Source organism: Falco biarmicus, chromosome 5, assembly GCF_023638135.1.
Source record: "Falco biarmicus isolate bFalBia1 chromosome 5, bFalBia1.pri, whole genome shotgun sequence".
Taxonomy (NCBI): Eukaryota; Metazoa; Chordata; class Aves; order Falconiformes; family Falconidae; genus Falco; species Falco biarmicus.
This window is the reverse complement of record NC_079292.1, coordinates 64,262,645-64,278,489: the sequence shown is the minus strand read 5'-3', so window position 1 is coordinate 64,278,489 and position 15,845 is coordinate 64,262,645. Positions and strand designations below refer to the sequence as shown.

The 15,845-nt window shown below is 41.8% G+C and overlaps 2 protein-coding genes and 1 long non-coding RNA gene across 4 annotated transcripts in view; 1 reads left to right on the top strand and 2 right to left on the bottom strand.

The window, feature by feature from the left end:
• The window catches only part of BRAF (B-Raf proto-oncogene, serine/threonine kinase), an 88,410-nt gene extending 74,598 nt beyond the window's left edge, over positions 1-13,812 (top strand). For both annotated transcript variants that reach the window (XM_056339207.1, XM_056339208.1), the window contains exon 19: positions 5,830-13,812. In XM_056339207.1, the coding sequence (XP_056195182.1) occupies positions 5,830-5,852 (23 nt within the window). In that variant the 3' untranslated portion in view covers positions 5,853-13,812. The remainder of the gene's footprint in view (positions 1-5,829) is intronic.
• Positions 4,233-5,874, bottom strand: LOC130149505 (uncharacterized). The gene is made up of 2 exons (XR_008821936.1): positions 5,796-5,874; positions 4,233-4,619 (listed from the first exon to the last, which is right to left on the bottom strand). It is a non-coding gene; the product is annotated as an uncharacterized LOC130149505 (long non-coding RNA).
• A 1,373-nt stretch (positions 13,813-15,185) lies between the features above and the next one.
• On the bottom strand, positions 15,186-15,837 carry NDUFB2 (NADH:ubiquinone oxidoreductase subunit B2). Its single transcript, XM_056339209.1, has 3 exons — positions 15,697-15,837; positions 15,468-15,612; positions 15,186-15,393 (listed from the first exon to the last, which is right to left on the bottom strand). The coding sequence occupies exons 1-3, from the start codon at positions 15,765-15,767 to the stop codon at positions 15,319-15,321; spliced, it is 291 nt and encodes a 96-aa protein (XP_056195184.1). The 5' UTR covers positions 15,768-15,837; the 3' UTR covers positions 15,186-15,318.
• Positions 15,838-15,845: the final 8 nt, after the last annotated feature.

The window sequence follows — 15,845 nt, the reverse complement described above, 5'->3', positions numbered from 1 at the left end:
AACATGTCTTCCTGCAGAGGAGTGGTGGTATGGGTTTTATTTGGGGTTTGGGTTTTTTTTACTTTCTATTTTTCCTTGAATACTCTGATCTGCTATAGTTTAGACCATCTCAAAATGTTATATTACATATGGAATTCTGAACCTGCTTTTGCTGAACTTCAAGAATATAACTGGTAACGGTGCCTGTATCCTTTAATTAGCATGGATTTAAAAATTAAAACCAACATTTTAAATCCCAAGCATAACCAAATGCTTTAAGGGAAAAAGGCTATTAACACCCATAATAGGAAAAGAGGATTTGAAAAAGCAGTTGTTTTCATGGAAATCAGTATTACACCATGAATTTTGTTAGATGAAAGATTTTAATTACTTCAATATTGTTAGGAATACTCCTGAACATGCTTCTGTTCAGTGACGCATTGGGTTTTATTCACAAAAAATGCTGCTAGTTTGACTAAAAGTGAATCACTTGACTAGATATCTAGCTAAGAAAGCTAGACACCTTACCAGGATCCTGTCAGCTCACTTTTAAAGATTCTGTTTTTCTCAGGAGCATTCCTCTGGAACAGGTGAAACATAGTGGTTCAGGTTATATCGGTCTTTGATGTCAGATACAAAAACAACGTTATTATTGACTGTGTTCTTGTGGTTTTTTTTAAATTAGTTATGTAGTTTTGTTTGTTTTAAACTGCTAAGCTATTAATTTTCACAGATTCTTCTGTATCAGAAGCAAGCTATTGCTGCTCTTGTTAGGACTTCAATGGCCAGGAGTGTTCTTAATGGCTTCTGATTTACATGCTTACAGAGACGTTTGCATGTTGCTAGCAATAGGTTTTTGAAGTAGACCAGGAATTCAAGGTTTTCTTTTCTGTTGTCTGGCATCTGAGCCTTTTGAAGCAGAAAGCGGAGTTAGAGAACTTGAAGAGATATAGGCAAGAGAAAATTTCTGCATTTTCTGCCCAGATTCTAGGGGTCTTTTTAGTGTCTGCTATTGAAACAGTTTGGGAATGAACTTTTCTCATTTTGTTAGTCAAGAAAATTCAGCTGTTGAAATCTATCTCTATGGAAATAGTTATGGAGAATGGAAGTTGTTATTGTTCTAGAAAATCTGTTTCCCATCTTTCTGATAGCTTCACCTCATTTTGGCAGGCTTATCTGAAAATGAAAACAGGTTTTAATTTTTTTTTCCTCTCTTACCAACTTTTTTTTAATTATTATTCTGGACAGTGAAGAGGAATGCTTCTTAAGCTTTGGGGTGTGGTATCCAGTACAGGCTACAATGCCCCTGTCAGTAAGAGCAAGATGATGATGCTGGGTCTCCTGCAGAATCTAGATCTAATGTGGCATCCCACACACAAAAGGCTTATCCACCTGAGGAGTTACGGAGAGTGCAGAACCATCAGCACTGCCCTGCCCAGGCTTACTCTTTTTCAGGAACTGCCAGATCAGTTCAAACAAGTTATTCCTTAGAATAGTGTTATCCTCCTTGTTAAGAGTGTTCTTCTGTGCTATAGGAACTGCAGTGATGGGGGGAAAAAATGCTGCCATCCTCAGACACAGCAGCCCTGTTTCCTGCTGGATGGTCAGTGCGTTAAACTTCTTCCTGTGTCACCTGTTTGTAAACATCAAGCACGGTTTGGGATCCATGGCCAGAATGTGATCTTAGCATCTCACTAAGCATTTTATGAAGCCTAAAAGAAGGCTGGATTTTGTGGATCATTAACCTCTGTCATAAAGGTATTTAGGGGTTTCACTTCTGTAGTTTGTAATTGTGGCTTCAGTGAGATTTGGGAACGTATGTAGGATGAAGATGCCTAAATACACCTGTGGATTTGGGTCTGTTCTCAAAGATGCAACTTGACTATATGGTTTAGAAACAGATGCCTGTTGGTCCTGAAAACAGGTCTGTAGGATTGCAGGCTTTTCTGCAGTGGTAGTTTATAAAACTATGTGAGATTCTTCCTTTTCTTTACTTCCCTGCATCTCAGTATAGAAACAAAATCTATCTCAGTACCTTTTAGAAGGACTAGATTCTCCTAAACACTGCTATGTTCTTCCAAGGATACTAATGATCCACATCAGTGTATGTTCCAGATTTTTACTTAGCCGGTGGATGGTATCCATACTAAAAGCTCAGCGCAAGATCCAGCTGCGGTTTTGTCACATTTTTCTGTGTCTGTGAATGTAATCCAGGCAAAGTGTTGGAATTTGGATTTTCCCTCTGATAAGTCCATTACACTCTGCTTCAGTAGACAAGGCTGGCATGGACCTGGAAGGGAACCATTCTTCTCCTTATGATTCTTCTGAGAAATGTGGCATCTACCCCAGGATAAGAAGTACAGTTAAGGTGTTGTGTATATGCCTTAGTAACCTCACGAATCCAGGTAACTTGGAAATTTGTGAGAGTAGAGATCGGTAACTGTCTTAAATCTTTCCAGCAATCAGGGGCAGTAGGTTCGCTCAGAACATGCCCCTATAATATATTATTTGGACACAACGTGAAAGAATTTGATCATCTTTTTTTTTTTGATCATCATTTTTTGAAAGTATGTGTTTAAAATAGTTTCCACTTGCTTTGCACGTGACGAGCATGAAAAAACTCTAGTAGCTAACTGGAAAGGGTTCTTTAAGAAGTGTACATTTTCAAATGCTGTCCATCCTTTGGAAAGGAATTTGTTACCAGTCAAAACAAGTATCTGAAGTTCTGCTTGGTAAAAAGCACATCAGCCGTCTGGCCCACAATTAATAAAAATGTATTGCTTTTTTTTCACGTAGCAAATTGCTAAGTATGTGGTTTCATAGCTTTAGGGTAAGCTGACCTCATTTGGAGCATCCATGGCTCAGTGCCTTACCCTTGTACTGGCAGATGGTCTCCAATTTCACAAGTCGGTACGGCACAGTTGAGTGGATCCCCCCCACCATTAACGGAGCAGCTCTCCAAAAACTGGTTGGAAAACTTTCCTTGCCCACCAGCTTGAGCTAGCATTTGCTAGGTCAGCTGCTTGAGCCATCTTGCCTCAGGGCCAGATAGTGCCTGTGTGGCACAACAGGCAGGTCATTGCTCTGCAGCTCGGGTCAGGAGGGAGAGTGGGACTGCAGTAGTCCCAGTTTAGATTAGCATTGGCCATTACAGAACTATGTCCAAAGACTTAGCAGGGCAGAATCGATATGATCCTCTTCCTGCAGGGCAGAGCATCGTGGGTGATGTGCCTGAAACAGTCTTCGTTTTGTGCATTTATTGCTCTCAGGCAAGACCTTCCTGTCCTGCTAGCAAACGGTGAATTCACAGTTCAGGTTACTTCATTGATCTGTATACATCTAAGTCTCGTGAAGAGGTTGCCTGTGTTCTCTCTTCCTCTCCTGTAGGTGAGGTTTCTTTCAGAAGATGAAAGAACTAGGTACAGGTATTTTGCATCTTCAGAATAGAAAGGGGTGACCTAAAGCATTTTAGCTGCTGCTCAGGAAGTCCTGTTGACACGTAGCAGGATGGGAGATGCCTGTATGTGGATAGGGATAGCCACCTGCGTTCCTCATCTAGGGAAAGCTGTTACTGGTGACTGCATTTCATGCATGCTCAACTGACGTAATCTCATTATTGGGTGAACATGTTGCCTATTTGGGTCGCCTGTTGATTTGAGATCGGATTAGCACCTGAATTTTGAAAGGGAAGATTTAGCATTAGCTTGTCAAAGAAAATGTCTTTGCTAAGGTTTTATTTAAATGGCAGAAAAGTCTGAAAATCACCTTTTTACAGCTACCATTCTATCTGAAATGCTTCTTGACTTCTGATCCTGTTTTTCCATTGCCTTTTCCCAATTAATGGTTCATCTTTTATCTTCTGAAATCCCTGTACAACTATTAAAAGCTGAATTATTACCAGAAATGGGCAGAAGGACAAGATGAGTAATGAAAGAACCATGTCTTGTTTATAAATTGATCTTTAATCAGCAGTTTAGGAAGGCAGACTGAAAAATAAATTAAGCAGAGCATGTTTTGAAAGTGTAGCTAAGCATGAATGTCATTCTTAAAAATTAGCCTCACAGGCAATACTTGCTTACTTTTTTTGTCTTTCTCTTAAAAGAAAAATATTTTTTTAAAAAGGCATGTTTCTAGAAGATACTGTGAAGAGAGTTGGGAGATCAGTGAAAGTCAGAGAGAAGCAAGAAAAATTATAAAGTATTTTGGAGCAAGGGTTTTATCTGTTGGTAGAACTAGTAAACCAGACAATTAGATCCATCATGAATTTTTTATTCTTTTGTTGTTACAACTTAAACCTACCACCACAGTCTATCAAGACACACAGAGCTTGAGGAATGTCACAGCCCCCTGTGCCAGCCGCCCTTACTTTTAGACCTTGGGTGTACTTCCTTCTCATTTCCTATGATGCATAGAGACCTCTGCTCTCTCCCTCCTTTCAAGTGCCCTTAGATCAGCCGTATCAGCTGTTCCTACCAGGCAGGTCCTGTAGATGCCTTTTCTTCCCCCTCTTCATGCAGACTGTTGATCATTCTTCTTGGTTCTCTTCATAGAGCAAGACATTCCATGGAATTAATGCTGTCGGCCTAAAATTCTGTTTGCAGGGTTGTTTCTCATTTGTTTCCAATATTTGGAATAGGAATCTTAAGAAAAACAAAAGCCAACAAAACACTCACTCTTGAAAGGATGGAAGGACACCAAGATAGCAGAGCAGTTGTTTGGATGTAATGGCATTCAGCACACCTCTGTTGAACAGAACAAAGGGTCTCTTATGCCTGCTTATCAGTCCTTCATTATTAGGAGAGCTCTGAGGGCATAAACTAACCCAAAATTCATGTGAAACCCAACACAGGGAAGTTATATGTACGTTTCTTTTTTTCCTCTTTCTCCTGAGTCGTTTTGGTCAAGGATAGTTGGACACCCCTCCCTAAAAATCCTATAGAATACAATTTCTTTGTGGATGGCAGGGATATTTTTTGGCTGAAGTATAAGGTTAAAAGAATGAATATCTTAGATTCAGCTTCTATTTGGTGTTCTGGCAAACTTCGTAAGACTTTGGACAGCTGTTTTACTCTATACCATAGTTTCATCATCTCTGAAATGGGACTACCAGTCTATCTCATGGCATGCTGACACTAAATAAGCTATGTAGAATTTCAGGAGATCGTTGCATGTGAAAGCAATGCATAGAATTATTGGTTATTTCATAACTGTGAAGGAAGCATGGGGTTGCTTTATTTGTTGTGCTCCCTATTAGCAAGGCCTGATTTCTGCTCTGGGAGTGAATAGACAATCTCACCATTCTTATTTTTCCACAGTAGGTTGTTATGTTGGTCTCTAAACCAGATCCTGGCAGGTTTTTTTAGTACTGATTTAATATTCAGGCACTTTACTGTATATAGTCTTCAACGGTTAACGGGTGTGTCAAATAGTTCTTTGTTATTAAACCAGTTTTACACCAGAATAGAAATCAGGTTGCAGTCTGACGCATTTATTACACTTGTTGCTTTTCAGGAGGATATATGTGCAATAAGGAGTTTAAAGTGAAATTAAACTGATACATTTTATTTTCAAATGCATGATGAATTAGACTTTGCTTGAACTTTTCAGACCTTTGTCTTGGGAAGAATGGGTACAGCTTGCTTGCAAGAAATTCTTTTTCAGTAAAAAAATATGCTGGGTCTGTATTCAGTGATCTCTCACTATGTATTCTTTTATGCTTTAATTTTAACAGTTTGCATTTTTTAACATCTTTTACATTCAACCTAATGTTCAGCTAGTCTGGAGAAAATCTCTGACCATTTAGTGACTGAAATTACCTTTTTAAACCAAGCTCTTGTCCTCCCTCTACAGGAGAATTTGCAGCGTTCAAGTAGCCACAGCACCATGGCAGCACCCACTCTGTTATTTAAGTCTTGTGTTCCTACAGTTTCTTAACATCAAAACTCTATTCTGCTCTGCAAAACCTAAAGTAATTTAGAAAAAGATACCCATAAGCTTAAAAGTGGAGCAGAATGGAACTGCCAGTCCAACACAATGGGAAAAAGTACCTTTTTGGGAACCAGAATCCTCTGCTGCCAGTGTTTCTCCTTCAACACAAACTACCACGTGCATTCGGAGACCCGCAGTGGCTGCCTGTGCCGTTGGCATCATTCCCAGGAGAGAGGAGAGGGCCCTCGTGGTTTGACTGTGGTGCTCGGGCATAAGGGGATGGAACTGCTGCTGCAACTTAAGAGACTTGCTTTGGATGGTCTGCCGGTCGGCTTTCTCCCTCTAACAACGTACCATCAGAGGCTGAAAATCTGATGAGTGCTAATATAAAAGAATCATGCTCCGTTCTGATCTTTTTTTTTTTCCTGGTGTACTCACTGATTTATGGACAATGCAGTATCCCCTTTTCACTGTATTACAATGTCAAACACCTAAATCTGTCTATATTATTGGGGTTTATGCCAGTAAAATTAAAAGTGTGGGGTCATGGGAGCTGTAGAAGATGTTACTCTAAAGGCAAAGAGGTTAATCTGAAGGAAAAGGGGATGCTGCTGCACCTTTTTTCAGATTTTCTTTATTACTACTTCAAAAAACAAACCACCACCAACCTTAACCTTTTTCCTTTTCCAGTATTTTCTTGGTGTGTGCATATAAAACATCTTTAGAAGGATTAGGTAGATCCCTCTTTTGTTGGTCCAGCAACAAACTGAAGTTGAAAAAAAACAAAAGTAGCAAGATTGTCCTCTTTTATTTTTTTCTTTTGTATCATACGATACAATGTATTTATCAAAGATGCTACCACAGCATCTGAAGTCTGTAGAAGAATCGCTGATACAGACTGTGAATGGTGTATGTACCTACTTTAAAAGTTTTATTTTAAATGAGGGTGCAGGTTAATGCCAGGTACCTTACCAATATGTAATGTTTTCATAAATGGGGAAAAAAGTTCTCAGGTTGAATTGAATACAAATACAAAACCCCCTAGAATTAGACATTCCGAAAATTATGTTTTGGTACTTTCAAGAGGTTTTTTTAAAGGATTTTTATCCTGCTAATTAAACGTCCTCTGATAAGTGTGTGTGTAAATGTGGAGCATCTTGTCCTAATGGCAAGTTGTTAGATCAAAACAAAACGGTACTTGCTGGATCCACGCTGACTACTTCTCCTCTCATTGCTTTCGTCCCTGTCATCTCTTCCCTTCCATTTGTCTTTCTCTTTTGTACACTTTGCAAACTAGGATGAAGGTGGCGGTATCTCCATTAGAATGCTTTGTTTTCCTGTCCTCCAATCCTGGTTTTCAAATGGTTGGTAGCTTTTTGACAAGTTACCCAGTCAGGGAAAAAACAACTCAAAGTTCTGCACATCGTTTACCTCTAGTAGAGTATCTTGTGATGTGATCTGTTTGCAGAGTTCTCTGGTATGTGGTATTACGTGTAAATTATTTGTACAGAGGCAAGTCAGACCACATTAGAAAGAGATTAAAGCTCAGAAGTTTTCAGAATTTGATTCCTGTCTGCCCTGTACCACTCCAGGTGAGGCAGGAGAAATTGCCCCCCTCTAGCAGGGAGGTTCTTGCTGGGGGCAGGTGGGGGGGGTGTTACAAAAAATCTTAGCAAATAAATGAAGGAGTTAAATGTGTGTGAATGTGGTGTCTGTGCTAAACATGGATGTATTGGGTGAGGATACTGTCCTTCCCTCCCTAGGAGAATCGGACTGTTCCTGTCTGTGGAAGGTTGTTCCCAGGTGAAGGGAGAAATGCACATTGGTAGTGGAACGTGCTTTTAAAACCCTGGAGTTCTGCGGTGTTGCTGGTAGTCTGTTTTGTTTGTCAGTAAATATTTACTGGGGTTATAGGGACCGGACTAATCTGAAGTGGGAATTATAACTGAAATACTGTGTATTCCATATTAATTCCACAAACATTAGCAAGACAGCAATAGCGAATGACTTAATAGTCACTACAAAAATGAAGTGATTCATGTTGGTACATGAATAGAATTGATTTTGTGTACAGGATGCGTTTAAAAACAAAACAAAAAAAGAAAGCACAATTATTTTTTTCTTGTCTGCTGTGGGTCTTCAGATGCTGTAAGGTTTTTTTCCTTATTGACATTGGCAGGAATTTAAATAGTAGCAATAGCCACTTTCCAGTGTGGAGAAGCTGATGAGCGAGCGGTGGTGTGCAGACCAGTGAAATCCAGTGCTCCCTGGTGACCATCTGTGGCCAATACCACAGTACCCAAGAGGTGGAAGGAGCCTGGGGCCACTGGGGTCAGCAGGCAGGTGAGAGCATTTACAGATACAGGCTCCCAGAGGGTGAAGTAGTCACTGCTCGTTCTCCTTTCACCCCACGCATTGCTCCAGCCCCTGTATGAGGTGTGGCCTCATTTGTACGTATTGGGCATACTGGAAATTAGTGTTCTCTCAAAAGAAACTGTTACTGGAGCAAGTATGTACAGGTGGTTCATTTGTTTCACAGAGCTTGTTAAAAGCCCTGGTTTCCTTCCACAGGGTTATGCTGGCAGAAGGTTATCTGCTAAAATATAACTGATTGGAATTTCATTCTGTCTTTGCTTAAAATGAACTTATTTTTGTGAAGATTCATTACCCATTAGTCTACAATATGCTTCTTGAGCCCATAGGAAAAGCACAAGGAAAATTGCTATCCTTGTCCATGCAAAGCACTTTATAAGTAACACATGATCTCTGGGTTGTTGTTTTTTGGGGTTGGGGTTTTTTTTTGTATTGGGGTTGGTTTGTTTGTAGTTTTGTTTTTCTGTTTTGTGGGTTTTTTTTTTTTCCCTGAGGAATGTGCAAGTTGTTTGGCTGCTGTTTAGAGAAGTCCTTTCAGGATGCATTTCTACTGGTTTTCATGTACGTTTGTTTCCCTCCAGCTAGCTGTAGTAATGTGTGTTTGTCCGTAAGAGGTCCCACGTAATACTCATGGCAAAACTTGGAAGAAATTTGCTTTGTAAATAATTAGGATTATTTTTTAATTTTTTTTTAAATCTTTTCCTTCAGGAGTTTTTCTGGATGTCTTGCATGCCATCAGAACCAGTCCTAAAGGTTCCCTGTAGCTGTTTAGTGAATGGGGAGATAAGAGTAGGCAAGAACTGAGTGCCCTGTGTAGCAGTGCGATGAAGGAGGTAAACTGAAATGACCAGTTCATGTCCATAACACCAGATTTCTAAAGCGTTTCTGTGGTGTCCCAACCACAAGCACATACCATACTATGGAAATATTAGTATGTATTTTTGTGTGTGCATGTTGGGGCAAACACCTAGACAGCCATACTGCTTTTGGCTCTACAGTGTCTAGTATCTAATAATTACTTGCAAAAATACCAGTATCCAATCTCAGCTATTCATGTCTGTATGAACCACATGTACACCTTCCCCTCTGCCTTTCATTTTCCATCCAGTTAGAGCCCTGTTCCCCTTGTTGCATCTTCCCTGTCAGTATGTGATTGTTTCCTGCAGCGTATTTGCTGGAACTGGAACGTTGTAGTGGAGCTTAAACCAAATACTACGAGTATAGAGGCCTGGTTATTTTGAAAGTAATTTATGCATGAATTAAGTCCTACATGGCCCCAGATACAATTACCCCGTCACTTCTTTTTTGTGAAACTCATGCAGGTCATTAAATGAATCCACTTCTGCTTTTTATGCTTACCTAAAATCATTTTTTCTTGCACTTGAGTGGTCTAGTAGCTGATGATGCACACTGATTGAGGCCAAATACAGCCATCTTATCATAGCCACTCAACATCGCTTAGATTAGTATGTGCTCATTAGAGGCAGAATTTGGCTTTTGTGACATAAAATCAGTGAAATGGTGACTGTTGATAAATACCACATCTGTCCACAAATGCCCAAATCAGGAGAAAAAAAAGACATCGAAGATCATGCGTAGATAGGTTTGCTTCTGTGTTTGCCTGGGCATGTAAATGTATCCAGCATTTTACAGAACATTTGGGGAAGCCAGATCCTCAGAAACCTCGCGAACAAGTTCAAGTGGAAGTTTTGATGGCTGGAGGGGCTAAATTTAGGGAAGAAGCATGTAGACATTTCACAGTTTTGCAGCCTATAGATTTCACTCCCTTCTTGACTGTGAGTGCAGCATGTGTAGCACAAACTATTCATAGTACTGTAGACAACGTGTTTTCTGTCTGTTGAAAAAAGTATCACCGGTAGCACAATTTGACAGGCAAAGCTTCTAGGTACAGTCAAGTTCAGTTAAAAAGCAGGTGCATGAGTGGACTGTTAATGGCATCACTTTGAAGGTGCTGGATTTTCTGGTTTTTCTGTTACGCATTTTACATAGAAGTTTATGAAACAAATTTTCTGTTTACTGTAGCCTTGTTAATATGCATTTGCACTTCATTTTTGTTTTGGCATGCATTTTAAGTATCTTTCTCCATTGCTTCATTTATGTCTTACCTAGTCAATAAAATTACCGGAAGAGCAGAGCAGAGTAAAGCTGTTAGGACTGTTTCTTAGCATTTTAAGTTTCATGGATGCTAACACAGAAGTTACTAAGTCAGCACCATGACAGCAGCATATAACTACGAAACTCTGGAAGGAGGAAACTTTAAAAAATGCAGAATTAGAGTATACTGAGAACAAATTATGATGAAAACTAGCATTATCTCTTTTCTTTAGAAAAGCGAGCTACCAAGACACTGTTAAATGGTTTACATAGGGATCCCCCAAAACAATTTTTGCAGTTTGCCAAATGATCATGTGCCTTTACAACCTTAAGAAGTACAACAGAATGTAAACCAGGTGCTTTGTAACTAGAACAGTGGCTTTGGTTTACTTCTGATGCAGTAGTTTTGTATATAGCTATTACTGTAGATAGGTAGTTTTGGAGCTGATAAACTTCTGTAAAGGAGCAAGGAGGGCAGAGAGCATTTCCCAAAATACCTGTTAACCATTTCAAAGCTAGGAATTGAAGGATACCTAATTAAGTTACAGTAAACCTGCTGCTTGAAATCTGCTCTATCAAAAGTTAAATGAGGTTAATTTACTTTAAAAACAAATAATCTCTCCTCCCCCTTGCGAGACACAAAGATCTTGTTAAAGAAAGGTAATGGAAAGCTCCGAAGAGGCCCAAAGTTACACTGTCACAGCATCTTGGAATGAGATGGTAGATGAAAAACAACAGCTAGATGAGGAGAAACTGATGGCGAGTACTCATGTAATGAAAGTCCATATATACCAGACCATACAATTAATTCCCTGGCCCAGAAACCACAATTGATTTTGTTTTCTGAAATATCAGCAGGTTTCCTTAGTTCTTCCTCGGGCCTCTTGCAGTTGTAATTCAGTGATTGCATACTGTATTGCACATCAGCTGTGGGAGATGGTAGGTGTCTTGTCAGCTGAGGGACAACCAGTCTGTTTGAATTTGTTCAGATTTCAAACCGGTTACGCAGACTTCTGGCAGTACCTATGTACCAGTGTCATATTTAATCTACTTGTCCATAAAGGACAAAATAATGGGTTTTGGTATTAGTGCTTTTTCAGATCTTTTCCTTTTCTTCTTTGGGGCAAGACTTTGGACGTAATTGTAAATCATAAAGTTATGTCTAAAGGCACAATTCATATGAAAAATCAGACCAATTTTAAGTTGGTTTTGTTCCTTTTAGAAAGTAAAGTGTAAAAACGTTTTACGAATGTTCCAGGAACTATCTGGAATCCTTCTACCTACCCCAAATTCTGCACTAAAAGTACATGTGAGAAGATCATATTTTGTCCTTTTTTTTTTTTTTTTTTATTAAATCACAAGGAAACTGTTTCCCTAAGAGAAGGGAGCTGATGGGAGGGTTTAGAAACTTCTAAACTACCTAGGTATTTGCTTCATAGCATCACAGCAGCAGCGTGTTCAGCTCATCCAGCTCCTTAAGCGCCAACAGTGGCCTGTCAGGTCATTTTGTCTAGTTTGTCACCTTTGCAGCAGCTCTACTTTAGAATAAGCCTTGTGTGACATTTACTTTTGAGCAAGTAAACCACAAAAAAATAACTGTTTTCTTTTTTGTTCAGGTTGGGAAAATGGTTGGGTTTTGTTTTGATAAATGTCATTCTCTGTTGCATTTCTGTATTCACCCTAGTTGAAAAGAAAGTCTGTCTGTGTGTTTGGGAGTTCAGTGGAATGTTAGGAGAAGAAATGAATCGCACCATCTGGGCATGGATGTTGGGTCTAGGGGGCAAAATGGACCAAACTTGGGTGTTGGGTTATTTGGGATCAGTGGGGGTTCTGAGGGCATAATTTAAATTAACTGTCTAAAATCAAATGTAAGTGCAATAAATGTGCTTTTTTATTCAAAGCTGTGAACCTTTAGGGGAAAAAAAAAACCCAACAAAAAAAAAATGCACATCATTCCTTCATGAGCCTTGTGTCCTACCTGCCTCCCCTTCTTGCCCCGCCCTCCCCCCCACTTCTCCTCGACTGACAGAAACCTGACAGTGGCCAATTTGCATGTGTTGGCAACCCCAATTAATGTTGCTTTTCTTCTGATCTCATTTGTTGGGACTGGGGAAAGTCCTGCCCGCTACTTCTTGCCACCCTTGAAAACCCTTTGGGATCCAGTGCTGACCTGTGCCACTAGAGCAGGGTCTGTTTGGGACCGGCTGCAAGTGCAGTGTCCCTTCTGGCCCTTTGACCTGCAGTTCTAACTTCATTTCAGGTGTGGTGATGGTCCCCAGGGCTGGGCAGGTGACTTTTTTCTTCAGCAATTGCAAAAGTAATCAGTCATCAGCTGTCTGATTGGATCCCTTTTCCCCTTTGTCAAAACATACATGCAGGCTGGCCACTGTTGCCTTCTGCGACTGCCTTGTTTTGAAGGAGCAGGTCTATGTGTTTGTAATCTGTTGTGCATGACTTGCACTGTCTGTCTTACTTGAGCACAGGCTGCTTTTCCTAGATTAGGAAAGGTGCACTGGTTTCTTGGGGGGGTTTCCACAAGAGGCACAAGGCACACGTTTCATTGAAAAGCGATGGAAGGTGTAGCACTCAGTACTTGGACCCTGTGGGGGAGTGAGAGAGGACTGGCTTGTTTAAAGTTTATAGATACACACATCTATATCCTTTAAACTTTATTATTTTTATATATAGTCAAGACAATGGCATTACCTCATAGTACAGAGGCTTGTTTATGAGAAGCAAAGTATCTAGTAAGGAGAAGAAAGGGAAATTTATATACAGATTTGATTTCTTTTGTTTGTTCCTTAGTGCAATGAAATGTATGTCCCACCAATTTAAACTCTGTGCTAACACATTCCTTTTCAGCTGTGTATTTTTTTTGACCACCAGAGGTTTGCAAGGGGCTTATGACTGCAAAGTAGAAGGTTCAGTCTGCTTAATTAAAAAAAAAAACAACCAATTGGGTTAGTAAGTTTCCATAGCTGCTTTTTAAAATCTGCAATGGAGTAATTGTTTTGAAACTTGTATTTATTTTTTCAGTTTGTAACAAAATGTTTATTTTCAGTTTCCTGTTACATAGGTCATGGCAACTCCCCTTCTTTCCTTCTCAAGTTTCCCTTGTAATTGCCAATACAACTTTTCTTGTTTGTTCCTTCCCCCTTTACTTTTGTTCTCCCTTCATTTGTACTTTGGAGTTTTTCTCATGTAAATTTGTACAATGGGAAATATTGTCCAGTTTGGTTAGAGAGCATGGAGACTTAAAACATATTAAAATTTGATAGCTGAATTCAGATTGAAGAAAACTATTTCTGTGTAAAGTTATTTAAAGAACTCTGTATTATAAAAAAGGCAAAAAGTTCTATGTACTTGATGTGAATACGAGAATACTGCTATAATAAAGATTGACTGCATGGAAAGGTCTGAAGGATATTGTTTATCACTTAATTCACAACTCCTCTCCATGAAGTTCCAGAGGTGGTTCAGGGGTGTGAAAAAATGTACTTTGTTGTTGCTTTAGAATACAACTCTGTGAAGGAAAAAAGGGGGCAGGGGGGAGAGCCCCAAAACCAACCAACCCCGGAATGCCTAGAGTAACTGATCTTCCTTACGCTGGACTGCTACCTCCTGAACTGCTGCGCATAGCACTGAGGCACTTTTACCTTTGCAGAGGGTTTTGATTCACAAGGATTATTCTGAGCTTTGGTAATACCCAAGGGCAATTCCCCCTGGGAAAAGCTGGTCTTGAGTTCTCTTCAGGGTAACTTCCCCTCCTTCTATGACAGCTGTTACATGGGCTGGTTTCTGGTGACAAGATCTCAGTGAAACATCTTGTAAGTTAGCTTCTCTGTGTTTCTAACATGGACAAGTTTTATTTCCCCCCACCATTTTAATGGCTATTTGGCAGAGCTTTGACAGGATTCTTCCATGAATCCACAGTAGGTAAGCTTTAAATAACTGAACATGGACAGATCACCTTATTTCTTAGGGGCAGCACCTTATGTATTGCGAAAACATTACAGAAGCTTATGTAGATTCAAGTACCCCACCTCTAAAGCAGTAATGTTCATTCTCCAGAAATCCTACAGCACTCAAAATACAACTTAGAGTTTGTTTACAGTTAACGTTTATTGAAATTAGGACTGAGGAGCTAAAGCTTTGGTTCCAGGGGCCTGCAAGTAGCAGAACAGAATCCTGAGAACGTTTTCAACCTATTCTTTTTCCCCCACCACTGCTAAGAGCAGGGACAGGACCTCCCTGACACAGTGCCCATGCTGCCCTCAGCAGTGGTTGAAGCTGTTGGTTTTTGAGCCATAATGTGAACACAGCAGCTTAAGAGACAGGGTAATGAAACAGAAACCAGCAAAAGCCTCAGTTCTTTAAGGGGACAACAGCACAGGTCTCTCGGCACAGAGGGAATGTGTCCTCACGGTTAGCTAATGCTGGGTCTACAGCACAGCAAAGAAAGTAGTTTTGAACTGGCAGCAGTTAAGCTACAACTCACCAAAAAGTAGTTACACTGCAGGCTCATACTCCCAAAACTAGACTACCTGGACTCCAGCACTCAGCTACCCAAGAGCAGGTGAAGGCAATAACCAGCACAAACACCTGCGTTCTGTACAGCAGAGAACTGGGCCATTTACCTTCGGAAGTGCAGAAGTAATTGCTGGAAGACGGGCACTTCTGGCAGTACGGCGTGAGGGCGGCCAGCGAGCAGGGCCAGGCACGATGCCCCGGCCCTGCATCCCAGCCGGGCCCTTCGGAGCCAAGTTAAAACACGACCCGGACCGCGTGCGGACTGGTGACTGTGTTTATTGCCGTGTAACGCAAAGCCCGGCCTGGCCGCGCTCCCGGGGGCCGGGGCCTGCGCCGGGAGGGGCGGCAGAGCCGTTCCGCTGTGCCGCCGGCAGCGCCCGCACCCGCAGGCGCCTATTCCGCGTCGTCCGGAGGGATCCCCAGCTCCTCGTCCGTCCAGGCCGAAGGGTCGGGGTAGGGGAAGTGGCCCTGGGAGAGAGGCACGGTCACAGCCCGGCCGCGGCCCCGGCCCTGCCCCCCCGCCCGCCGCCTGCCGGCCTCACCAGCACCATGTCCGAGCTGTGCCAGAAGTGCCAGAGGATCCAGAACCACATGAAGCCGCTGAGGACCTCGCCCCGGATCACCTGCGCCCGCGTCAGCTCCGGGAACTGCCGGTACCGCGGCTGGATGTGCACCTCGCCGCCCGCGCTGCAACGAACGCGCCGCCGCCGTGTCACTCCCGGCCCCCGGCCCGCCCCTCGCCCGCCCCTGCCCCTCGCCCGCCCCACTCACTGCCGCAGCCCGGTCGCGCCGCTCCCGGTCCGCAGCAGCCGCCCCGCCGACCGCCCCAGCGACGCCAGCATGACGGCCGCCCTGCCGCCCCCCCGCTCCCGCAATGTCACCCCTGCCGCCTCCCAACAACAGCCGCGGCGATTGGCCCG

Coding starts and splice junctions, on each gene's coding strand:
- NDUFB2 (XM_056339209.1), bottom strand. CDS start 15,767: ATGCTGGCGTCGCTGGGGCGGTCGGCGGGGCGGCTGCTGCGGACCGGG. Junction 15,613..15,696: donor GGCGCGACCGGGCTGCGGCA/GTGAGTGGGGCG, acceptor CGTTCGTTGCAG/CGCGGGCGGCGAGGTGCACA. Junction 15,394..15,467: donor ACAGCTCGGACATGGTGCTG/GTGAGGCCGGCA, acceptor CCTCTCTCCCAG/GGCCACTTCCCCTACCCCGA.